The sequence below is a fragment of the Armigeres subalbatus genome, chromosome 3 (assembly GCF_024139115.2).
Source record: "Armigeres subalbatus isolate Guangzhou_Male chromosome 3, GZ_Asu_2, whole genome shotgun sequence".
NCBI classification, from domain to species: Eukaryota; Metazoa; Arthropoda; class Insecta; order Diptera; family Culicidae; genus Armigeres; species Armigeres subalbatus.
In genome coordinates, this window is record NC_085141.1 from 147393402 (window position 1) to 147420696 (window position 27295).

The 27295-nt window shown below is 41.6% G+C and overlaps 1 protein-coding gene across 1 annotated transcript in view; it reads left to right on the forward strand.

Moving 5' to 3' along the window:
• The window catches only part of LOC134227863 (beta-arrestin-2-like), a 114753-nt gene that overhangs the window by 50801 nt on the left and 36657 nt on the right, over nt 1-27295 (forward strand). Inside the window, 2 exon segments of the mRNA XM_062709551.1 lie at nt 4758-4905; nt 5126-5583. Coding sequence (XP_062565535.1) covers nt 4758-4905; nt 5126-5583 — 606 coding nt within the window.

Sequence of the window (27295 nt, forward strand, 5' to 3'; positions counted from 1 at the left end):
AATTCACAGAAAAGTATGTTGGCAAAAGTCGATATAATACTGTTGTTGTTTATCTGAACATAATTGAGCACTTTTCTAAAGACACAATCTATGAATCCAGAAGCGGGAATAAATTCTAAGACGTGGGTGCGACAAGAAAATATTTTCCAAATATAGAGAAAAAGACAAAATGGCGGGAACAAGCTATTACCAATTCAGATTTGATTTGGATTGGATTTTAATTGGATCTGGATTGGATTTGGATTGGATTTGGATTGGATTTGGATTGGATTTGGATTGGATTTGGATTGGATTTGGATTGGATTGGATTGGATTGGATTTGGATTGGATTTGGATTGGATTTGGATTGGATTTGGATTGGATTTGGATTGGATTGGATTGGATTGGATTGGATTTGGATTGGATTTGGATTGGATTTGGATTGGATTTGGATTGGATTGGATTGGTTTGGATTGGTTTGGTTGGATTTGGATTGGTTTGGATTGGTTTGGATTGGTTTGGATTGGTTTGGATTGGTTTGGATTGGTTTGGATTGGTTTGGATTGGTTCGATTGGTTTGGATTGGTTTGGATTGGTTTGGATTGGTTTGGATTGGTTTGGATTGGTTTGGATTGGTTTGGATTGGTTTGGTTTGGATGGGTTTGGATGGGTTTGGATGGGTTTGGATTGGTTGGATTGGTTTGGATTGGATTGGATTGGATTGGTTTGGATTGGATTGGTTGGTTTGGATTGGTTTGGTTGGTTTGGATTGGTTTGGATTGGTTTGGATTGGTTTGGATTGGTTTGGATTGGTTTGGATTGGTTTGGTTTGGATTGGTTTGGATTGGTTTGGATTGGTTTGGATTGGTTTGGTTGGTTTGGTTGGTTTGGATTGGTTTGGATTGGTTTGGATTGGTTTGGATTGGTTTGGATTGGTTTGGATTGGTTTGGATTGGTTTGGATTGGTTTGGATTGGTTTGGATTGGTTTGGATTGGTTTGGATTGGTTTGGATTGGTTTGGATTGGTTTGGATTGGTTTGGATTGGTTTGGATTGGTTTGGATTGGTTTGGATTGGTTTGGATTGGTTTGGATTGGTTTGGATTGGTTTGGATTGGTTTGGATTGGTTTGGATTGGTTTGGTTGGTTTGGATTGGTTTGGATTGGTTTGGATTGGTTTGGATTGGTTTGGATTGGTTTGGATTGGTTTGGTTGGTTTGGATTGGTTTGGATTGGTTTGGATTGGTTTGGTTGGTTTGGATTGGTTTGGATTGGTTTGGATTGGTTTGGATTGGTTTGGATTGGTTTTGATTGGTTTTGATTGGTTTGGATTGGTTTGGATTGGTTTGGATTGGATTGGTTTGGATTGGTTTGGATTGGTTTGGATTGGTTTGGATTGGTTTGGATTGGTTTGGATTGGTTTGGATTGGTTGGTTTGGATTGGTTTGATTGGTTTGGTTGGTTTGGATTGGTTTGGATTGGTTTGGATTGGTTTGGATTGGTTTGGATTGGTTTGGATTGGTTTGGTTGGTTTGGATTGGTTTGGATTGGTTTGGTTGGTTTGGTTGGTTTGGATTGGTTTGGATTGGTTTGGATTGGTTTGGATTGGTTTGGATTGGTTTGGATTGGTTTGGTTGGTTTGGATTGGTTTGGATTGGTTTGGATTGGTTTGGATTGGTTTGGATTGGTTTGGATTGGTTTGGATTGGTTTGGATTGGTTTGGATTGGTTTGGATTGGTTTGGATTGGTTTGGATTGGTTTGGATTGGTTTGGATTGGTTTGGATTGGTTTGGATTGGTTTGGATTGGTTTGGTTGGTTTGGATTGGTTTGGATTGGTTTGGATTGGTTTGGATTGGTTTGGATTGGTTTGGATTGGTTTGGATTGGTTTGGATTGGTTTGGATTGGTTTGGATTGGTTTGGATTGGTTTGGATTGGTTTGGATGGGTTTGGATGGGATTTGGATTGGTTTGGATTGGTTTGGATTGGTTTGGATTGGTTTGGATTGGTTTGGATTGGTTTGGTTGGTTTGGATTGGTTTGGATTGGTTTGGATTGGTTTGGATTGGTTTGGATTGGTTTGGATTGGTTTGGATTGGTTTGGATTGGTTTGGATTGGTTTGGATTGGTTTGGATTGGTTTGGTTTGGTTGGATTGGTTTGGTTTGGATTGGTTTGGATTGGTTTGGATTGGTTTGGATTGGTTTGGATTGGTTTGGATTGGTTTGGATTGGTTTGGATTGGTTTGGATTGGTTTGGATTGGTTTGGATTGGTTTGGATTGGTTTGGATTGGTTTGGATTGGTTTGGATTGGTTTGGATTGGTTTGGATTGGTTTGGATTGGTTTGGATTGGTTTGGATTGGTTTGGATTGGTTTGGATTGGTTTGGATTGGTTTGGATTGGTTTGGATTGGTTTGGATTGGTTTGGATTGGTTTGGATTGGTTTGGATTGGTTTGGATTGGTTTGGATTGGTTTGGATTGGTTTGGTTGGTTTGGATTGGTTTGGATTGGTTTGGATTGGTTTGGATTGGTTTGGATTGGTTTGGATTGGTTTGGATTGGTTTGGATTGGTTTGGATTGGTTTGGATTGGTTTGGATTGGTTTGGTTTGGTTGGTTTGGATTGGTTTGGATTGGTTTGGATTGGTTTGGATTGGTTTGGATTGGTTTGGATTGGTTTGGATTGGTTTGGATTGGTTTGGATTGGTTTGGATTGGTTTGGATTGGTTTGGATTGGTTTGGGATTGGTTTGGATTGGTTTGGATTGGTTTGGATTGGTTTGGATTGGTTTGGATTGGTTTGGATTGGTTTGGATTGGTTTGGATTGGTTTGGATTGGTTTGGATTGGTTTGGATTGGTTTGGATTGGTTTGGATTGGTTTGGATTGGTTTGGTTGGTTTGGATTGGTTTGGATTGGTTTGGATTGGTTTGGATTGGTTTGGATTGGTTTGGATTGGTTTGGATTGGTTTGGATTGGTTTGGATTGGTTTGGTTTGGATTGGTTTGGATTGGTTTGGATTGGTTTGGATTGGTTTGGTTGGTTTGGATTGGTTTGGATTGGTTTGGATTGGTTTGGTTGGTTTGGATTGGTTTGGATTGGTTTGGATTGGTTTGGATTGGTTTGGATTGGTTTGGATTGGTTTGGATTGGTTTGGATTGGTTTGGATTGGTTTGGATTGGTTTGGATTGGTTTGGTTGGTTTGGATTGGTTTGGATTGGTTTGGATTGGTTTGGATTGGTTTGGATTGGTTTGGATTGGTTTGGATTGGTTTGGATTGGTTTGGATTGGTTTGATTGGTTTGGATTGGTTTGGATTGGTTTGGATTGGTTTGATTGGTTTGGATTGGTTTGGATTGGTTTGGATTGGTTTGGATTGGTTTGGATTGGTTTGGATTGGTTTGGATTGGTTTGGTTGGTTTGGATTGGTTTGGATTGGTTTGGATTGGTTTGGATTGGTTTGGATTGGTTTGGATTGGTTTGGATTGGTTTGGATTGGTTTGGATTGGTTTGGTTGTTTTGGATTGGATTTGGATTGGATTTGGATTGGATTTGGATTGGATTTGGATTGGATTTGGATTGGATTTGGATTGGATTTGGATTGGATTTGGATTGGATTTGGATTGGATTGGGATTGGATTTGGATTGCATAGACTTAATAGCTTTTTTCTCTTCACAAAAATTTGACAAAGGATATTTCATCACTGGTGCAGGAATCCATTGACTCGACCCAATTTCTTCAAAACCAAGTTAATGAATTCATGTGCTGCCCAATTAACAAGTATCGATGACAACCTTTTCCAGCTTTTCACAGACATTTTTGCACCACAGCAAATGGGTAGCCACAACCCGCGCATCGTTCCATTAACTCTTGCTTTGAATGGCAACAGAAATTACAAAATTTAATTAATAGACGACCACCGTCAATTTATTACTTCCCGTTATCCACCGCCGGGATAAGCAATGAACGTAGGAACATTTGCAGAATTAATCTTCCGCTTATCCATCTCGTTCACTCTCCGGCTTCCGCATTGATCGCACCAAAGCACGGTGTTCCCTCGCCTGCAAATTCAAAACAAAAATTCTCCATCGAGTCTCTTGGATGATGACATCGTAATGATGTCGACGGCGGTGTTTTGAATTTTCAGTTTGAAAAAGAAAATCCTGAAGTTTTGTGATAATATCGAATATTTTGGATTTATGTTCATTTCATAGCCCGACAATTGCGAATTTAAATCTGAATCATTGTCAGATAAAATGATCCATTTGCCAACAAAATGTCGAAATTTAGAGTTATTGAGTTATAACAATTCTCTTGTCAAATGCCTTTCATCGGAAACGAAATACATTCGTCAATCATTCTAATTGACTAAATACTATGCTTAAAGTTACGACTGAAATTGAGAAGATTATTTTTAAAAAATGTTCTCACTAAAAGCCAGTCAAGTGAATAATGTAGGTATTGTAGTGCGTACCATAACTAAAAAATATAACCTACACTAATATTTCCTTTAATAAGAAATCTCCCCACAAAAAAATGCATAAAATGAATCGAACAATAGGATACTTAAAATTAAATAATCAAATCTATTTTGATACGGTATTAGAATTGGTATTTGAAAGACGTTTCGCCAATGCATGTAAGTTTCAAAATATTTCCTTGTATAATAACCTGAACACAATAACGACCCTACGAACACCGTGCCCATAGTTACCAGCCAGCTAAGCGAGCGTGCACCTGATTAAAATTCCGAAACACTTTCCACCCTCTTCTCTCGCTTAACAGGAAGCCCTGCTGGATAGACTGGGAAAAAATGCAGTTCCTTTTTCGCTGGAAATTGGCACACTGGCACCGCCAAGCGTTCAGCTCCTACCGGCGAAGCGCTACTCCGGAGCCCCTATCGGGACCAGCTACGATGTGCGAGTTTACACTGGTAAGTGCATTTTCCATTGAGTTCCATTCAAGGAGTGAGGGATGCTCAGGTTGCACCTGCAACGGCAATAACGGCATCAATCTCCCAAGGACATGCACATCCCACCTACATTCGCTTAGTGGCTAAAACTGTGCACACATAAAACTTGCAATAATGGACGCGCGGATATTGAAATTACACTACAGTTCTTCCTGTTTGTTTTATATTTCACTCCTCTCAGCTGAGTCAACAACGGACGAACGAGTCCAAAGGCGGTCGACAGTCAGGCTGGGAGTAAGATTGATCCACAAGATATGCCCCGAGTCAAGCAGAGCTTCCACCCTGGAAACCGCCACCGAGAACAATTCGTTCTCGGTCAGCGACTCAGGCAGTCTTGGGCCAAAGTCTCCTCCCATCGCGGTTGACCCACCGAGCAACAGCAGTAGCAACGTCACTAATCCAACCACCCCGACCAGCACGGCAAACAGCGCCATCAATGCACCTGCTGCTGCTTCTGCATCTTCCGGCGGCGGAGGAAGCAATAATAGTACCATACCACGCGCTCTCAGATTGCGGCTTTCGCCAAAGTCACTAAAGCTGTCGTCCCTGCACCGGCACAGCAGCAGCGTCGATAGCACCAACGGTGGCGTCCGGACGTACGGCGAGCACGGCTTGATTGAACTAACGGATGTGAACAAGGTAAGTCGATCTTAAGTGAGATGAAGCCAAACCATCTGTATAACGAGCATGGTCTTTGTTAGATTCAGATGGAATAAGCAAGCTGGTTGTTCTGGTATGGTGCGTTCATGATTTCGTGATTGTGAGATCAAAGACATTTTTCCATCAAATCTGTTTCATCGAATGGTCATAATTAACTGCTCATAATTGCAACTTCGATGAACTGAAGTTGATTAGAGCACAAACGAATATAATTGGAAACACATGACCTTTTATTTGTAGCATAGAGGGATTCATTCCATAATTCCCTTCTTTACAAAACGGGTATTAAATACAACTTCGATTTTATATTTTCGCCTTTCTCTTAGCTTAGCTTAGACTGACTGTACATATCAATGGTTGCAACTGAGCAGCTTGAAAATATTGATCATTAACGGCGCCGGCCGAGCCCTTACCTATTGGGAAGGGAGGGAATGTTAGTGTGTGCTTATTGTTGCTACTAGAGACCGAGAATACCTTCGCATTTCCACAATAACCACGGAATGGAAGTTGTTTTATTTGGGAGGGGTTATCAGAAACATAGATCGGGATTCACCATGGAAAGTGATATGACCTATGCAACTTCTATACAACTGTATTAGCATTTCCTTTTCTTGTTCAATTGTTTACCCTTCGCTGGGCTAAACAATCAATCGCTCAAAGTGAGCGATTGTTGATTTGAATTTTAAACTAAGCGCCTGCGTTATCATTTGTTAAACGTAAGTAAAGAAAGAAGCAGGATTGAAATTAAAAATAAGATATTCACGGCTGTTATACCACATTGATAGTAATCAGAAAGCTAATGTCAATCAGAACCGTTCATTTCATTTATTTAGTTTACATCTAAACAGATAACACTGAATCAGCAATTTGACGCCACAATACATGATTCGAGGCCACATCTCTCCATCCTCGAATGCGCCCTACGCTCACTAAGCCGTTTTGCACCTAGTCTGCCCACCTCGCTCGCTGAGCTCCACGCCGTCTTGTACCTGCCGGATCGGAAGCGAACACCATCTTTGCAGGGTTGCTGTCCCGCATTCTTGCAGCATGGCCTGTCCATCTTACCCTTCCGGCTTTAGCTACCTTCTGGATACTGGGTTCGTCGTAGAGCTGGGCGAGCTCGTGGTTCATTCTTCGCCGCCACACTCCATCTTCTTGCACACCGCCAAAGATGGTCCTAGGCTCCCGTCTCTCGAATACTCCGAGTGCTTGCAAGTCCTCCTCGAGCATTGTCCATGTTTCATGTCCTTAAAGGACTACCGGTCTTATCAGCGTCTTGTACATTACACATTTGGTGCGGTGGTGAATTTTTTTTGACCGCAGTTCCGTAGTAGGCCCGACTTCCACAGATGATGTGCCTTCGTAATTCACGACTAACATTGTTATCAGTCGTTACCAAGCATCCAAGGTAGACGAATTCCTCGACCACCTCGAAGGTATCCCCGTCTATCACAACGCTGCTTCCCAGGCGGGCCTTGCCGCGCTCGGTTCCGCCCACAAGCATGTACTTTGTCTTTGAAGCATTCACCACCAGTCCAATTTTTGTTGCTTCACGTTTCAGGCGGGTGTACAGTTCTGCCACCTTTGCAAATGATCGGCCGACAACGTCCATGTAATCCGCGAAACAAATAAATTGACTGGATCTGTTGAAAATCGTACCCCGGCTGTTACACCCGGCTCTCCACATGACACCTTCTAGCGCAATGTTGAACAAGAGGCATTAAAGTCCATCACCTTGTCTTAGTCCCCGGCGCGATTCGAACGAACTGGAGTGTTCGCCCGAAATCGTCACACAGTTTTGCACACCATCCACCGTTGCTTTGATCAGTCTGGTAAGCTTCCCAGGGGAGCTGTTCTCGTCCATAATTTTCCATAGCTCTACGCGGTCTAAACTGTCGTATGCCGCCTTAAAATCAATCAACAGATGGTGCATTGGGACCTGGTATTCACGGCATTTTTGAAGGATATGCCGTACAGTAAAGATCTGGTCCGTTGTCGAGCGGCCGTCAACGGAGCCGGCTTGATATCTTCCCACGAACTTATTCACTAATGGTAACAGACGTCGGAAGATGATCTGGGATATCACTTTGTAGGCGGAATTAAGGATGGTGATCACTCGAAAGTTCTTCCACTCCAGCTTGCCGCCTTTCTTGTAGATGGGGCATATAACTCCTTCCTTCCACTCCTCCGGTAGCTGTTCAGTTTCCCAGATTCTGACTATCAGTTTGTGCAGGCAAGTGGCTAGCTTTTCCGAGCAGGCAAGTAGCTAGCAATCAGAACCAGGGTTTGCAGAAATCGCTCTCAATAGATAACGAACAACGATAAAAGAGAGGCACTGTTCCGAATCATATCAAGCCATGATAACAAATTTATCAAACTAGTATACAATGATCGGATAAGCAGCCCCCACAGAAAAATGTTGATTCTCGTTTTGTTTTCGCTCTTTTCGTGGTGGTTACTGCACAGCTGTGTAGAACAAGTTGAAATGCATCATCAGAGCCAGTGCTCCCCGCATTTGGAGCTTTCTAAAAAATATTTATCATGGGGTATAGCCTCCCAAATCACCCCACAACCGAACCACAAAACTGAAATGTCCCAAAATACCAAATTTACAAAATTATCAATAAAATGTTTCAAATCGACGGAGTCAAACTAATTACTTCTCTGGTAGTAAGCTTGTACATCTAGCTTTCGATTGCTATAAAAATGTAAACATAATACCAATTAGAACCAAAGTTATGGACAAAACACAAAAGAGTGCCCACAACCGAACGTCCTCCCCTATTGTTTAGATACGCATAAAAACCAAAAAAATAAAACTTATTATTCCAATAAATTATGTCTAAATAATTCGAAGAAAATGCATAAAAACGGCATTAAAATAAGTTTGTTGATAACCTCAGTGATATTGAACGATTTGTCAATAAATAACCGCCCATAACCGAACCAACAAAGGTGCCCACAACCGAATTTAGCAGCGTTTCAGAAGTGATGAAAAAAAATTTCGAGCTGAAATTTTGATGGCAATTGTTATTGAACCACAAAATAGACTAGATTTACTAAATTTAACTTACTGAATAAGAACTCACTTTTTCAATTCAATCATACCACTTTATGACACTTTGAAAAAGGTCAAACAAAACTTTCGTGTAGATTTTCATATAGAAAACAATTGATATGTTCATAGTTCAAAGTAGAGGTGTCTATCTAGTTTAGTATTCTGCACAAAACATCGTGTTTCGATAGCAAATAAATGACAGATGGACAGTATCTGCTTTCTGTCAAAAGATACGTGGGGGTACCCCCAACCGAACTACTTCCCCTAAGAAGAGAAGAAAACTTTTTTCCTAACCTTTCCTAACATCATTTTTGCCTGTTCCGGCCATCTCAAACACAGTGAATATGAAGAATACTCAGAGGGGGGAGATGGCGTTTTGAGGCCTCTTCCCTATTAGAGTGTTAATATTTTTGCTGAATAGTAATACAAAAGTTAAATAATTTATATCTGTGATTGTAATCGGATCGTTTTTGTTATGGCAAATCTGTTTAAATTGTTGCTGAATTAAAATCAATTAATTGGAAATAATTAGATACATCATCTGGCTCAAACCTTTGTAGGGGTATGCGGCGGGACCATCATCACCTCTTTATAAGTGTTTAATCACATCGCAATTGACAACGCTTTGTAAATTACTCAGATTACATGAGAGTGAGATAACATTGCGGTTTTCAGCGTAGCATAACTCCTGAGTTACGTGGATTCGGCAGCTTTTGAGATTGAAAGCCACATAACACCCAGACTAATGGTAGACAACGGTCAGACCAGCACAATGCACCATGAAGCTATACACATGGTGACAGATTCGAAGTGTGCAAATCTGCTTCCGTGCCAAGAGGAAAATCCTTCCAATCATCGTATTATCGAACGTAACGAGTGTGTAATTTCAGACACTCCCTGTCCTGTCTGTGGTCGACAGTTTCTTGTTTTGTTTTACCAATGAATGTCTGCAAGCGATGATTTGTAATTACGAGTGGAATGGTTATTCCGGATGGGACAACTTTGACTGTAGTAAAGGTCTGCATTGGATTGGCAGGTCGTTATGTGTAATTCGAGTGTGTACTGTTGGGTTGCTCTGCTTTAAGAATTTTATCAACTGTGACAAATGTGCTAATTGGCTACTTGACAACATGTAATAGCAAAGAAAATCTTTGGTTTGGACTAGAAATTTGAAACCTAATAATCGATGTGATCTCGTTTTATTCAATACTAGCAGACCCGACGAACTTCGTTTCGCCTAAAATTGATTTATTTTCTGATTAGATCTCGAGTTATGAAGAAATTGGTGTTTCATTTGTATGGGAGCCCCCCTTTCCAAAGCGGGGAGGGGTCTCGAACCATCTTAAGAACCTTCCCCGGCCCCAAAAACCTCTACATACAAATTTTCACGTCGATCGGTTCAGTAGTTTCCGAGTCTATAAGGCACAGACAGACAGAAATTCATTTTTATGTATATAGATGCGTAGTAGAAGTGTATATTGAGCAGTTATGCATAGGTACTTTTTATCTATTAATGAAAAACGTGTGTTTTTGAGTATCAAAGGAATATGTCCTTGGATAGCAAAAGATGCTGCAATTTTTAGACTGTTAGAATTTTGATGGGTCTTTTCACATCATGCCACAATTAACAAGCTGATGGCAGCTCAATATTTCTGAAAATTCTCGATCAATATTATTATGTATACTTTTGCTTTTAAAATAAGTGATAGGGAAGGTGTTTCGATTGTGGGCACCCCCACGTTTCTTTTGACAGAAAGCAGATAATGTTATTCTGATATCTGTCATACATTTGCTATCGAAACACGATGTTTTATACAGAATACCGAACTAGATAGACACCTCTACTTTGAACTATGAACAAATATTTTTTTTCTACAGAAAAATCAACACGAACATTTAGCTTGACCTTTTTCAAAGTGCCATAAAATGGCGTGATTGAATTGAAAAAGTTAGTTCTAATGCGTATTCATACGGTAAATTTAGTCTATTTTGTGGTTCAATAACGATTGCCATCAAAATTTCAGCTCGAATTTTTTTTCATCACTTTCCTAAAACGCTGCTAAATTCGGTTGTGGGCACCTTGAATGGTTCGGTTATAATAAGTTTTATTATTTATTTGTTTTTAAGCGCATCTAACCATTGTATATGCGCTTTTTGGAACTAAGCGTTGACCGATTTAAAGGCACCAAGTTGCAATCGACGGGGAATTCAGTCTTATTGTTTGACATTTAAAATTGGACCTTTTAGACGTTGCCTTCCGAAGTTGTTGACAAATTATCATTTATTTTCGTAGGGACCCTTCATTGAGAAGAAAAAGGCAATATAAATATAAATAAGGCAATATATGAAAATTGATGGAAAAAGTTAAATCCAGCTTCCTATAAAGTGCTATTTATCGCCCTTTCAATGCTAAGTCGCCATTTTTTTCGCTGAGATATCTGTCAAAGTTGCTGAAAATCAGCAAATAATTTGCCGAAACCCAGCTAACAAGCTTCATACTTGACGGAATATCAGTTTTTATTTTGCTGGGCACACGGCTGTGCGGATTTTGCCGAGCTGCAGAAATATAAACAGAGTGTGTACTCCAAGAAGCTTCGCACAAACGAACAATACAATGTCTTTAGGGCATAAATCTCGCTTAACTTTTCAAAAGGACCTAAGTAACATTTTTTTCATGAATTTATTTGAATAGCGCAATCAACAGAACAACATGAAAGCTTTTGATTGCAGTACTCAAATTAATTCATGAAAAAAATGTTACTTAGGTCCTTTTGAAAAGTTAAGCGATAAATATCGGTGAACTCGAAAGCATGCCGTCCAATGAACCCAAGTACAGAAAATGCCCTAACAACTGTGATCTCCACATGTTCGGTAAACCGTAGCACAATGGGAAAAAAATTGTCCATAACGCGAATAAATTCATTATCTAGGTTCGGTATCGGCGGATTGTGCTGAAATTTTGACACAAATCGTAGAACTTTCTGGGGAATCGTGCAAAGGTGGTTAAGTTTTCTGCACGAACCTCGTTTTACCTCAATGCCTCTTATTGGGTATGTAATTCGTCAAGTTCGGAGTTTCAATTAATCGACATAACATGACATATTTGGCCTCAAATTTAGCCAAAAATTATATTATGTAAACTCTATCTACTGCACAATGTTAGGAATTGAGATCTTGCTGATTTTACCCATGCTCTCATATTCCTCAAATTGCTGACAAATATCCTCACATACTAGTCTCATATAGCATTTTCCGGGGAGTCGAGTGGAGTTATTTTTGTCCCCCACACGACTAATGGAGCTAAAATATTGCTCATTAAACCCCAAGTATTATTTTATAACTATTACCCAAAATGCCAAGGTCTTCCGGAAAGCATATCAAATAAGGGACATGAGGGTAAAGAGAGGTCTTGCAGCTTCGTGCAGTGAACTTACACACCTTTGCACGATTCCCCAGAAAGTTCTACGATTACCGAGCCGAGATATTCAATTTATTCGTGTTATGGATATTTTTTCCCATTGTGCGTAGTTTGGCATCGATGGTCACTCCAAGATCGCATAGTGACGTTACACGTTCTAGAGGTTCGGTACATCGAATGAAAGAAATCGATCAATGTAGATAATATGCTCATATGACCCTAAGCGCCTGAAATTATTATCCCTAATCAAAGAGCGCTCTGGAAAGGTAATGTCAACCTATCATTCGAGCATTTGATAACGGGTCTGATAGCTAGCATACTTTTTGTTTTGTTCACGTTGCGAAGGTGTTGCTACAACTAAAGCTGTGAAAAATGTTTCTCTATGACGAACATTACCCTTTGTTTACTGAGCGGGTAGATACCGTGCAGACTCGTATTTCAGACGCATTTAAACTACGGACAGCAGACTTTGTATGGGAACTTTTTCGAAATATTTCACTTGAAATATGTCAACGAGCTCGTTCAAAGGAGCGCATGTTAAATCGTAATTTTCACATGCTTCCACCATAGTACGGATGTTTATTCAAATTTCATACGTAACAAATTAGCACGAAAGTTCTATGAGAAGTTGAACCGTTCACGTAAGGGCCACGTGCCACAGTCCGATATGTTATTATTATTTATTCAGACTAAGGCCGAAGTGGCCTGTGCGGTATATAAGAGACTTCTCCATTCGGCTCGGTCCATGGCTACACGTCGCCAACCACGCAGTCTACGGAGGGTTCGCAAGTCATCTTCCACCTGATCGATCCACCTTGCCCGCTGCGCACCTCGCCTTCTTGTGCCCGTCGGATCGTTGTCGAGAACCATTTTCACCGGGTTACTGTCCGACATTCTGGCTACGTGCCCGGCCCATCGCAGTCGTCCGATTTTCGCGGTGTGAACGATGGATGGTTCTCCCAACAGCTGATGCAATTCGTGGTTCATTCGCCTCCTCCACGTACCGTCCGCCAGCTGCACCCACCATAGATTGTACGCAGCACTTTCCTTTCGAAAACTCCAAGTGCGCGTTGGTCCTCCACGAGCATCGTCCAGGTCTCGTGTCCGTAGAGGACTACCGGTCTAATTAGCGTTTTGTAGATTGTCAGTTTGGTACGGCGGCGAACTCTATTCGATCGGAGCGTCTTGCGGAGTCAAAGTACGTACGATTTCCAGCCACTATGCGTCTCCGAATTTCTCTGCTGGTGTCATTTTCGGCAGTCACCAGTGAGCCCAAGTACACAAATTCTTCTACCACCTCGATTTCGTCACCACCGATGCAAACTCGCGGTGGGTGGCTCACATTGTCTTCTCTTGAACCTCTTCCTATCATGTACTTCGTCTTCGACGTGTTGATGACTAGTCCGATCCGCTTAGCTTCCCTCTTCAGTCTGATGTAGGCTTCCTCCATCTTCTCAAAGTTACGTGCCATAATATCTATGTCGTCGGCGAAACCAAATAGCTGGACGGACTTATTGAAAATTGTACCACTCGTGTTAATCCCTGCTCTTCGTATTACACCTTCCAGAGCGATGTTGAATAGCAAACACGAAAGACCATCACCTTGCCGTAACCCTCTGCGGGTTTCGAAGGGACTCGAGAATGCCCCTGAAACTCGAACTACGCACATCACCCGATCCATCGTCGCTTTGATCAACCGTGTCAGTTTATCCGGAAAACCGTGTTCGTGCATTAGCTGCCATAGCTGGTCCCGATCGATTGTATCATATGCGGCTTTGAAGTCGATGAATAGATGATGTGTGGGCACGTTGTATTCGCGGCATTTCTGCAGTACTTGGCGAATGGCAAACACCTGGTCCGTGGTGGAGCGTTCGCCCATAAAACCCGCCTGGTACTGCCCCACGAACGCCCTTGCAGTTGGTGCTAGTCGACGGCATAAAATTTGGGAGAGTACCTTGTAGGCGGCGTTCAGCAATGTGATTGCGCGGTAGTTGCTACAATCCAGCTTATCGCCCTTTTTGTAGATGGGACACCAGACACCTTCCAACCACTCCTGCCGCAAAACTTCCTCCTCCCAAATCTTGGTAATGACCCAGTGCAGCGCTCTAGCCAGTGCCTCACCACCGTGTTTAAATAGCTCTCCTGGTAGTTGGTCAACCCCAGGGGCTTTGTTGTTCTTGAGCCGGCCAATCTCCTCCTGGATTTCCTGGAGATCCGGAGCCAGTAGAATTATGTCCTGCGCGCGTTCTCCCAGGTTCATCACCATACCGCCATCTTCGTCTGCCACATCGCCATTCAGGTGTTCTTCGTAGTGCTGCCGCCACCTTTGGATCACCTCACGCTCGTTCGTAAGAAGGTTCCCGTTTATGTCCTTACACATATCGGGCTGTGGCACGTGACCTTTACGTGAACGGTTTAACTTCTCATAGAACTTTCGTGTGTTATTAGCGCGGTACAGTTGCTCCGTTTCTTCACGGTCTCGATCTTCCTGCTGGCGCTTTTTCTCCGGAAAATCGAGTTTTGTCTGTTCCGCGCCTGTTTATATCGTGCCTCGTTCGCCCTCGTGCGGTGTTGCAGCAATCTCGCCCATGCTGCATTCTTCTTTTCCACTAACTGCTCACATTCGCCATCATACCAGTCGTTTCTCTGATCCGAGGGCACCGTGCCAAGTGCAGCGGTTGCGGTGCTACCAATGGCGGATCGAATATCTCTCCAGCCATCTTCAAGAGATGCTGCGCCTAGCTGCTCTTCCGTTGGAAGTGCCACTTCCAGCTGCTGCGCGTATTCTTGGGCTAGTCTACCGTCTTGTAGCCGCCCAATGTTAAGCCGCGGCGTCCGACTTCGACGCGTGTTGTACACCGTCGAGAGTTTTGAGCGCAGGCATACTGCAACGAGGTAGTGGTCGGATTCAATATTCGCACTGCGGTAAGTGCGGACGTTCGTGATGTCGGAGAAGAATTTACCGTCGATTAGAACGTGGTCGATTTGGTTTTCCGTTTCTTGGTTAGGTGATCTCCATGTGGCCTTGTGGATATTTTTGCGGGGAAAGAAGGTGCTTCGGACTACCATTCCGCGGGAGGCTGCGAAGTTTATGCATCGTTGGCCGTTGTCATTCGATACGGTGTGCAGACTATCCGGTCCGATGACCGGTCTATACATTTCCTCCCTTCCTACCTGTGCGTTCATGTCACCGATGACGATTTTAACGTCCCGCAGTGGGCATCCATCGTATGTCTGCTCCAGCTGTGCGTAGAACGCTTCTTTCTCGTCGTCGGGTCTCCCTTCGTGGGTCCGATATGTGTAAGGACATAAACGGGAACCTTCTTACAAACGAGCGTGAGGTGATCCAAAAGTGGCGGCAGCACTACGAAGAGCACCTGAATGGCGATATGGCAGACAACGGTGGCGGTATGGTAATGAACCTAGGAGCACGCGCGCAGGACATGCGACTTCCGGCTCCGAATCTCCAGGAAATCCAGGAGGAGATCGGCCGGCTGAAAAACAACAAAGCCCCTGGAGTTGACCAACTACCAGAGGAGCTGTTTAAACACGGTGGTGAGGCACTGGCTAGAGCGCTGCATTGGGTGATTACCAAGGTTCTGCCGCAGGAGTGGATGGAAGGTGTCGTGTGTCCCATCTACAAAAAGGGCGATAAGCTGGATTGTAGCAACAACCGCGCAATCACATCGCTAAACGCCGCCTACAAGGTACTCTCCCAAATTTGATGCCGCCGACTGACACCAATTGCAAGAGAGTTCGTGGGGCAGTACCAGGCGGGATTTATGGGTGAACGCTCTACCACAGACCAGGTGTTCGCTATACGTCAGGTATTGCAGAAATGCCGTAAATACAACGTGCCCACACATCATCTATTTATCGACTTCAAAGACGCATATGATACAATCGATCGGGACCAGCTATGGCAGCTAATGCACGAAAACGGATTTCCGGATAAACTGATACGGTTGATCAAGGCGACGATGGATCTGGTGATGTGCGTAGTTCGAGTTTCAGGGCATTCTCGAGTCCCTTCGAAACCCGTAGAGGGTTACGGCAAGGTGATGGTCTCTCGTGTCTGCTACTCAACATCGCTTTGGAGGGAGTAATACGAAGGGCAGGAATTGACACGAGTGGTACGATTTTCACGAAGTCCGTCCAGTTATTTGATTTCGCCGACGACATTGATATCATGGCACGTAACTTTGAGAGGATGGAGGAAGCCTACATCAGACTGAAAAGCGAAGCTAAACGGATTGGATTAGTCATCAACATGTCGAAGACGAAGTACATGATAGGGAGAGGCTGAAGAGAGGTCAATGTAAGCCACCCACCACGAGTTTCTATCGGTGGTGACGAAATCGAGGTGGTTGAAGAATTCGTGTACTTGGGCTCGGTGACCGCCGATAACGATACCAGCAGAGAAATTCGGAGGCGCATAGTGGCTGGAAATCGTACGTACTTTGGACTCCGTAAGACGCTCCGATCGAGTAGAGTTCGCCGCCGTACCAAACTGACTATCTACAAAACGCTTATAAGACCGGTAGTTCTATACGGACACGAGACCTGGACGATGCTCGTGGAGGACCAACGCGCACTGGGAGTTTTCGAAAGGAAAGTGATGTGTACAATCTATGATGGGGTGCAGATGATGGACGGTACATGGAGGAGGCTAATGAACCACGAGTTGCATCAACTGTTGGGAGAACCATAGTTCACACCGCGAAAATCGGAAGACTGCGGTGGGCCTGGCACGCAGCCAGAATGTCGAACAGTAATCCGGTTAAAAAGGCTCTCGACAACTAGCCAACGGTAACAAGAAGGCGAGGTGCACAGCGGGCAAGGAGGATCGATCAGGTGGAGGACGATTTTCGGACCCTCCGCAGACTGCGTCGCTGGTGAAGTGCAGCCATGGACCGAGCTGAATGGAGAAGACTTTTATGTATTGCACAGGCCACTCCCGCCTTAGTCTGGTAATAAATCTAAAAAAAATCCTATCAAGTGATGAACTTCTATTCGTGGAAAAAATCACTCAAACAAAGAAATAAAAAGAAGTATCCCATCATTTAAGATTTAACTGTTCAGAATCCAAATTAATTTTGCCTCGCATTTTCAGAGGCACTAATCTCAACAAAGAAGAAACGAATAACTCTCATCTTTTTATTTTGGCTTTGCTGCGTCGCAGGAAGCATAGAAAGAAACGATGACAGCTGATCGTTGCTTCAGTATTGAAAGTGGTGCCCCTGAAAACGCGAGATGAAAAAATATTGGATTCCGAAAAGTTTGTCCATAAAAGTGTAATGAGTCAAATTGCATCACTTTCAAAGGTCGATAACATTTCGCCTCCTGTGATGGTTAGGTATAACGAAATTTGTTTGATGACGGCTTCAGCAAGTGTTATTTCATTACACTGCGTGAGTTTCTACACAGAAAAAAATTATGCAAAAATAATCGACGCGTAAATAATAAAGACGTGGAAAATTACACTATTCTTGGCGTACATGGATCTTTACAAGTTCGTCCTAAATGTATGCAATTTACATAGCATTATGACACTTATTCGTATAAAAAGTGAAATAATGCTATACAAATTGCATACATTCAGGTCATAATATCGTTTAAATTTACGCTCTTTTTGGCATTCCCTTTATGTGCATTACTTTTGTGTAAATTTCAACAACTTTTTCTATCTGTGTATGCGAAATTTCTACTACACCCAAAAAAATCTGCACGTTGTTTCCACCTGAAAAAGTACGTAGATTTTTTTCCACCTGAAATTCACGTAACATTTACCTGATTTGTCGATAGAATTTGCATTCTACGTGAAAATCAGGTAAGTTCTACCAGAGTTTTGGATAGAATTCACCTGACACGTAAGTTTCACCTGAATTTTCTGAAGCATTTGCAGTTACGTGTGCACGTAAAATGTACCTGAAAATTCAGGTGGAAACAACGTTTAGATTATTTGGAGTGTACTAAACTACTCCGTATTTCGACAGTACAGCCTCTCCATTGTAAACTTTTCCGCATCTAAAGATTTTACAAACCGTCCAATCTTAACTACACTTGGCCCTGGTGCGCCATATGGGAACCTAAACATTATTGTGTTCTTCATTAAAACATCCATTATTGTCTAATATTTATCCTATTCTGCTTTACAACTCAAAAGTCAAAACACTTCTTTTTGAAACTCCAGCTTTCTATACAGCTTCCGATCTAACAAAACACGTCTACTGCCAACGAAATTTGATCAACTGTTTTTCCACGACGATGTCAGCTGGGGACTTCGTCTCTCCTTGCACTATACATTTTCTTTGATCCACCCATTTCAACCCACACACGACACAACTGTCGGGTAACTTCTTCTTCTTCTTCGTTGGCATTACATCCCCTACTGGGGCATTGCCGCCTCGCAGCAGTTACCATTTCTGCATACGTATATCATGAGGCTAACACGATGATACTTTTATGCCCTGGAAAGTCGAGACAATTTCCAATCCGAAAATTGTCTAGTCCGGCACCGGAATCTAACCCAGGCACCCTCAGCATGGTCTTGCTTTGTAGCCGCGCATCTTACCGCACGGCTAAGGAGGGCCCCAACAACTCTAAAATTAAGTTGGCGTTCTGATCTTCCAAAAGTTCTAAGCTCACTAATTTTGAGCCAAGAATTGGGTCGTTACAAGCTGGTTTAGGACAGGAAATGGTTCCTGGGGATATTCTTCTCTCAAAGCTGTCCTTCAAATCAAAATCTCCATAGGACAGTTCGTACAGTACATCATCGGCCTTGGCCTCGACTCTATACGTCAGAAATTCTCTGAACTGTACGGCCACCCATGACGATGCCGTACATCGTTAGTATCATCTAAAATTCATGTTTAATTTGATTTTAAATTGACACTTAGATAGTTCATAGCTCTACAAGTTCTTATTAGAGTTTATTGCTAGTGCTTTCCTTTATTAATATTATTTACGCTCATTTATTTGGAAGGTCACTAAGCTAGACTTGAGGGAAGCTTTTATAAAGTCCCTCACCATTACTATGCGCCTACCTTTCACCTAACAAGTGAAGGACTGTCCCCAGAGTCAAAACTCACGGAAATAAAGGAAATGTAAAAAATAAAACTGCATTGCCGCGTAGTAACTCACTCATGCGCCCTAGGCACCCCCTGTGGTATATGGGCTGATGCAAAAAAACATCCTGGAAAGCAGCTCTATCGTATTTCTATCGTCTTTTATTATTTCTCTGTTGAAGCTTCGTTGCCACGACCGCATGAGGTCTGCCTCTGCTTCGATGTCCTTCCGGATTCCAATCCATCACTTGCACAGCACAGATTGTATCTCCGCTCTTGGTAATGTGCACAGAAAAAAATTATGAAAAGTAATCGACGCGTAAATAATAAAGACGTGGAAAATTACACTATTCTTGGCGTACATGGATCTTTTCCAACAAGTTCGTCCTAAATGTATGCAATTTACATAGCATTATGACACTTATTCGTATAAAAAGTGACATAATGCTATACAAATTGCATACATTCAGGTCATAATATCGTTTAAATTTACGCTCTTTTTGGCATTCCCTTTATGTGCATTACTTTTGTGTAAATTTCAACAACTTTTTCTATCTGTGTGTAGCCGATGGTAATGGTATCGACGATGGAGCTCAGCAGATGGAAAAGTAAATTAATCAGTGCGCGATTGATCGTGTTTCTGCTTGGTACCTTCGGAACGCTCGAGTGATCAGAGTGCATGTTTGTTCGTGTTTCCTTATGCACGCGAAGCAACCGCGCCACTATAGGATTTCAGGCGGTCATTAATCGAAAATGTCATGTCTTCCGAATTATTTTAAAATATTTTCTCTCCATTGTCAATACTCTAATTAAGAGAAATTCTGAATTTGAAGTCTCTAGGTGCACTAGTTCCAAAGATATAAGGTGGCAAAGTCAGAAATGGGTAAAAAGTTAGCAAATTTTCTGAAAAAATATTTTATTTTCAACTATTTATTGAAATATTTTTAAATGTTTTTTCTTCAATGTTAATACATCATTACAAAGGTTATTGTATAAGCTTTTAAATGGTGTGCAAAACTAATGGTTACACTGTGAAAAAAATTGAAAAAATGCGGAAGCAATATTTTTTCAAAAACGACGCTATTTTCAACTTTGATAGTGAAGAACTTTTTTCCTCAGGAATCCCCGGGTTCTTTTATGATACACATCAAGGACAAAGCTTCGACTAAAATGTCCCGAAAGAATTTCTTGCCAGTATTTGCAATTAACAGAGTTAAGTCACTCTGATTTTTTTCATTTGTTTTTTACCGTGTTTTGCCTCTCTCGTACTCCAAGGTTAATGCTCATTCCAAAACGAATGTTTGATAGAAGGCCCGGAGACCCCTAGTGGTATATATCAACTAACTCAGCGCGAAGAATTGAGGTGATGTCTGTATGTGTGTGCATGCGCGTCTGTATGTATGTGCGCAAAAGAACGCAATCGCCATTTAGACACTTATTTGTGTCCGATTTTCTCGCAACAAGTTTCATTCGACGGAAATCTAGTCCCATCGTTTCCTATTGAAAATGGGTCAGACTGAACTATGCGCTCAAAGGGTATGGTCAAAATACATTTATTGGTAATAACTTCGACTTTATTTATAACCATTTGAGCTCATTTAATTAACTTTTCAAAAGAGTAAATGAATAAAACCCCAATGCAATGCAGCACAACGGTAACGGAAGGATTTAACAGTTCGCTCATATATTTCCTGTCAAATTTTACCGTTTCCGTCGCCATTCCGCTGAAATGCGTTTGGGGCTTGAGTGGTTTGAGTCATTCTCTAAACCTAATTTTCTGAGCTATTCATTAGCTACTGATGGAGAACTAAATATGAGATTTCATAATATGTAAATATTTATAAATCTCCTGGAATCAATAATTCCCGACATGTTTATTGCAAAAGTAAAGACGAACAATATCTTAGTTAGAACGGAGCGTATGAAATTCCTGCTAGTGTTCATGAATGTCTGGCTAATGGTAGGGAAATATTTATTCACTCATCTACACTTTGAGGTTCACTGGCTGAACAACCAGCGGAAAGTCAATATAAACAGTTGAAGAAATTTAGAACTCATAATGCAAGAAAATGATCAAGAGAGGCAAATGTTGACATTTTCCTTCGTGCCTTACATGAATCAGATCCATTTTAAGCTCGATTTGGATAACGAGGAGACGTTGGAAAAAATTTTCACTTAGTTATTCTTATGCCATGCGTAATTTTGTAATATTTGAAGATTTTCAAAAGTTCTTTATCTTCTAATACTTTAGATGAATTTATCTCATCTTCCATCGTTGATGGAATTGAAGAAAATATCATTGAAGACTTAAACCTTGACACAGAAAAGAATGATGCTGTATATAACTTGTAGAAATCATGAAAACAAATCAAAAGTAATTCAAATAGTGTTGTTATTTAAATTAAAAGAATTTTGCTTTTCGGAAGAATGGAGCATTCTTACATTCCACAATGAATGTCCACATTTTTGAGAATATATTAATCTCATTTTTTGAATAACTTGTACACGTAAAAATGTCATGGGATTGCGATTTCTAATTTGCTAATACCCTTTTCAAAAGTTATTTTCAATTCTGATTATTTGATTAACATTTAATGCTTTATGATCCTTCAGATCCTAGTACTTTGTCAAACAAATTGTTCTAAATACAAATTGTGAGGCATGAGAGTGAGAACAAAAAATATCACGGAATGTCATGAAATTAATGTCATTTAACATGATCGCCGCCATAATGTCCATAAATTGCTGAACTTAGTTTTTGTACAGCCCCTTCCTTCTCCTTAAGAAAACGCACGAAATTTCAACTTCCCAAATAGGTTTGCTTTGTCACGTTAATCGAACCTATGAAAAAATAATTACGTAATTCATAGACGATCCCCAAAGGGGGGTTGAAATTGTATATTCATGCTATTTCGACCATACACAGCTAAAACTAAGTGGAAAATCACTTTAAAAGTCCAATTTTATTTTTGACCGCTCGCTTGTATGGGGATCCCCCATAGTGCGCGCGATCATCGAGATATTTGGTTCTGCTTTGTGCGGGTGAGTAAAATATTAAAATAACTGCGTATAAAATAATTATTTAGTCATTCGAAGGCGACTTCCAATATATTACCTTCTCATCTAACCAACTTTCCCTTTCTCGTGGCACTAATGGAGATGCAAAGGATTGCTCGGTCTCTTGTAGCAATAAGTGTCGAACTAATTTTCCGCAGTTCAATCAAAGTATTGACCACCCGGATTGAAAATTAATTACTATGTTTGAAAACTCGATTTGTGCAAATGCACAATATTTAAAAGATTTAGTTTGAGAAAAGTATTGGAGTTTGAACCCATGACCCCAGTATGCACGATAGGCAAATACTGCCACGGAGCCTTACTGCCATGAATCCTAGACTAATAAAATACCACAAAACGTCTATGTACAATGTCATTGTCCTATATTATGTATGTATGTTTGTCTGTATCGCAGCTCCTAACCACGGAAACCCCTTGTAAAAAGTTCCAACAAGACGACGCATTTGTCCGTTATCAGATAATTTGGTCCCATTATCTTGGTTTTTGTTGCGTCATACACTTCAAGGAGAGCAACAACGATAGAAAACTTTATTGGCCGCCGTAGAGAGGGTTGAATATATAAAGTATAAAAGTGAATTACCCCAACGAAAGGTTTATTTATACCAAATTACATCAATCACGTAAGTTTTACCAGGAAATCTGGATTATATAACCAAAATTAAAACCCATAAACGATGTCATTTCATGATGACAGGCCATTGCTTCGATGATGTCATTTGTCCTGTGCTTTATTACTGCAACATGTGCGACTGCAGGCCAGAATGTAAATAGCATGTTGCGACTAACCCATCACATTCCAGTGCCCGAGAATGTCGCCGTGTCTCAGACATAATAATAAAACCGAAAATAATCCATGGCACGTGAAACGAACGGACGACCAGTTTTGCCAGCGCAGCTAATTTAATTTGATGACACTTTAATGGAGGCGTGTCGTTTGCACACGAACTATCTGCTGCCTTTCGACACCAACAATTCTGGTCCAGACCCGGGCAAAAACACAAACAATGCCAATCCTGATTTAGATGAAAGATGGGAAACAAAGCAAAAAGCTTCTCGGGAAAATTGAATGAAGGAAAAAGAAAAAAACCAATATGCAAGCAGAAGGTCAACTTGGTGAAGGAAGGAGGACAACCACCTCTGTTTGATGTTGGATGCTATGAGGGTCGTCCACAAAGTGTGTAACGTTAGTTATCTTTAACATGGAAAAACAAGTTTTTTTTTGTATAGAAATATGCGCAAAGTAATTGAAAAATATTAAGAATGATACTATTTCCATGGCCATGGAAGGTGTTGTGACTACTGAAGAAGGACAAAGTTTTAATAATTGAACATCAAATGGCAGCAATCGGGGAGGTCGGAACAACTCTATCAAATCACTCTACGACTTTTCTAGGATAATGAATATCTTATCAGACGTATATAATTTCTTTTTCATTTAATGGCATCGCATTTCCAACCGGGGCATTGTCGCTTCGTGACTTGATGCTCACTGAGTTATTTACCGCAAGATTTATGTAGCAATTATTATTAATGCATTTGTACATAATGCGGCTAGGTCGAATACTAATCCCAGGGATGTAAGAAAATTTTCAATAAATTTTCCAAACTGTAGCTGATATACATTGCATTAGGTTGGCCACAAGAAAAGGTCACAAAAAATCGAAAATTTGTATTAGTCATTATTTCCGAAGAATGCAATTTGCCAAACTAAAAGATGCTTCGTTATTCATATTTTTTATAATCCCTTGCAGTAGGGTAACGGCTGTATTTTGGACCGGGCTCATATTTTGGACCACCTAGCTGAATTTTGCATTTATATCAAACGAAACTAAATAAAACATGCAACATTTAAATTTTATTGCAAAAAGAAACTATCCACAAGGTATCTCCTACATTTGTTGCTCATAAAATATAGCAATTATTAAGAATATGTTTACGCATTTACCGATTCTGGCTGGATTAGACTAATACCAAGACGACATTGTAAAGCTGAAGTCAACTTTCAAAATCTGTAAGTTTATTTGTACATAGATTCAAAACATGTGAATGATGTTATTGACTTTGAAACCTAATTGAAGCAGTTGCATATCTCGAGCAAAACATTGTAAGTTTAAAAACAGTATTTCGAGGCATGTCCAAAATAGGTTCATTTTTCATTGAACCAAACAATCTTTCGACATAACATAATAATCTTCTTTTTAAAGTCTAAGGCTTTTGTTTTTACCAACCATTTGTTTCTCTAGTATCAAACCATTCATAAATTACTGTTCACACCGCATTTATAAATTACCGTTCATTGATGTAATCCATAGAAAAATGTCTGTTAAACCAAAATGTGACTATTTTCATTATTTCCATATGAAAATAGTTAAGAAAGCTCCATGACAAGAATCAATCTTTGCTAGAGCTCTCCGTCCGCGCTGCTTGCAACAGAGTTCCGCTTTACTTATGAATCCTGTATCCTCCTGTGGCGCAAAGGGCCGACTGAGCGCTGAGAGCAGCTATCGCTTTAACCTGTTGCCAGGTTAGATTTCGGTCGACTTCTTTTATTTCTTTATTGAGGCTTCGCCGCCATGAGTCTCTAGGTCTGCCTCTGCTGCGATGTCCCGTTGGGTTCCAGTCTAATGCTTGTTTACAGATTTCGTTTCCGCCCCTACGTAGAGTGTGGCCGACCCAGCCCCACTTCCAATCCCGAATTTCTGTTGCTATCGGCCTCTGGTGACAACGACGATAGAGCTCGTTGTTTGAGATCCAGTTGTGAGGCCACCAGGCCCGAATTATATACCACAGGCATCTGGTTATGAACACTTGCAGCCGTTGAATGTTCTCCATTGATACACACCATGTTTCGCTAGCGTATAATAGCACCGATTTCACAATTTCCATTGGTTGTCCGGCTACTGTGAAACTGGAAGGATCACCGTGTTTACGTCCAACGATTGGGTTTTGTTGACGTTGATGACTAAGCCTGCCGAAGAGCGTTCGGCAAGGTCGTTGAGCTTACTCTGCATATCAGAGCGCCGTTGAGCGAGGAGTGCAACATCATCAACCAATTCAAAGTCGTTTAGGTGCTCCATGGTTATAGGCTGCGGTTTGGTTCACGGTCAATCGCATCTACCAGAATCTCGTCGATTACGATGAGGAACAGTAACGGTGATAGAATACATCCTTGTCTCACACCAGCTACGCCAAAGAGTCTGCCCACGCTCGCTTGTCCCGTCGACATGAGCGTTTTACTTCCTTCTCAAGAGCCGAGTATCGTTGACGGGCTAAGACTTTGGCTTCCTGGTTTTGATCGCTCTATCGCGGCTCTGACTTCTCTTCGCTCCTCTATCTTCCTCCAGGTCTCATCGGCGATCCATTGTTTCCTCTGGGTGCGCAGTTCGCCCAGATTGTTCTCGCTGGTGGCGATGAAGGCATTCTTGATGGCGGTCCATTGGTCGTCCACGCTGCCACCTTCCGGAATATCTGCAGCACGCGTCTCCAGTTCTTCAACGAAGGTTCGTTTCACCGTGACATCTTCCAGTCAGCGTGTGTTGAACCGTCGTCCAACTCTCTCCTCCTGCCGACAAATCCGCGCAATGCGCAGGCGTATTTCGCCGGTGAGGAGGTGATGATCAGACGCTATATCGGCACTACGTTTATTTCGTAAATCAAGGCTTCGTTTCAGTTTTCGGCTGATGCAGATGTGGTCGATTTGATTTTCTGTATTTTCTGGGAGACCCACATGACCTTGTGAACCAGTCGATGAGGGAAGAGCGATCCCCCGATCACCATGTCGTTATTACCACAAAATTCTGCGAACAGCTCTCCGTTTTCGCTCATTTCTCCGAGGCCATAATGCGCTCATGGTTCGAGTTGTGGGATCCGATCTTCGCATTGAAGTCGCTCAAACGAGAGACGAGTTTGTACATGAACAGCTTTTTACAGAGGTTCAACAGAGCCCACTGTCGAACCCCACCAAATCCTAGGCAAACCCCCTCAGGACGCACCCTCGCACTCTAGCTGATGCAGAAAGGCAATAGTGCCCAGGCTACACTACCAGCTAAGTACGCAACCCTTAGCTGGCAGTCAATTGTCATCGGAAGACCCGTGGAAGCGTGAGTATTGGAACTTGTGAGGACCAGAGCTATGTTAGGTGCTCCTTCCCGGATGTTAACTCACCATTTCATAGCCCAACAGAGTTCCGCGTTCTACGATTAAGTTTCATTTGGAAAAAGAATGTGCAATGTGCAAGGAAGAACCGGGCAACCCACTACTACCAATGGCGCAAATGGAACAGATCTAACAAACTACATAAAAAATATGACAGGGTAGGAGTGACCAGCTGCATACATCTCGGCCATGGGCCATCCGTTTGTTTTGCTTTGATGGTGCTGTACCGAGTGGTACAGAAATTGATATTAGTTGCAATACCCCTAGCTGGTAGATATTGTTCTAAGCTTATGAGTGCTTATAAGAATGTATCGCTTAACAAGGGACAAGACGCCGAAAACGCTGGAGATTACTAATTTATTCTAATAGTAACATAACTTTTCAAGCAATACAAAATTATTCGAGTGGTCAAAAATATGTTCAATAAGTGGTCCAAAATAAAAACAGGTGGTCCAAAATTAAATCCAACACATCTTCAGAATTTATGATAGTTTGGTTCTTTCGGTGGGATTTACAACATTTTTACCTACAAATCCTAGCATTCACCTCTTTTTAGTTGCATAGGGAATTGATCAAGCATTATTACAAAATCTAGGTTTTATTCGAAAAATTGTTCGGCCATCTCCTAAAGTGGTCCAAAATACCTCCCTTACCCTAATCTGCAAATAAAAACTACAAAAAGTACGATTCAACGATAATAGAACAATCTACTTGCTATCTCCAAATATTCTCATTGTGGCGATAACAATACCGCGACGCAGCCCATGCTAACTGCAATGAATAATTCACTAACCCGTATTCATACCGAACAATGGCTGTAGCGCAACAACTGAACGAGTAACAATTGATAAAAGCAAACATTTTTTATCAAATACCACTGCTACTCTCTATCTCTCATCCGACCATCCAAAATTT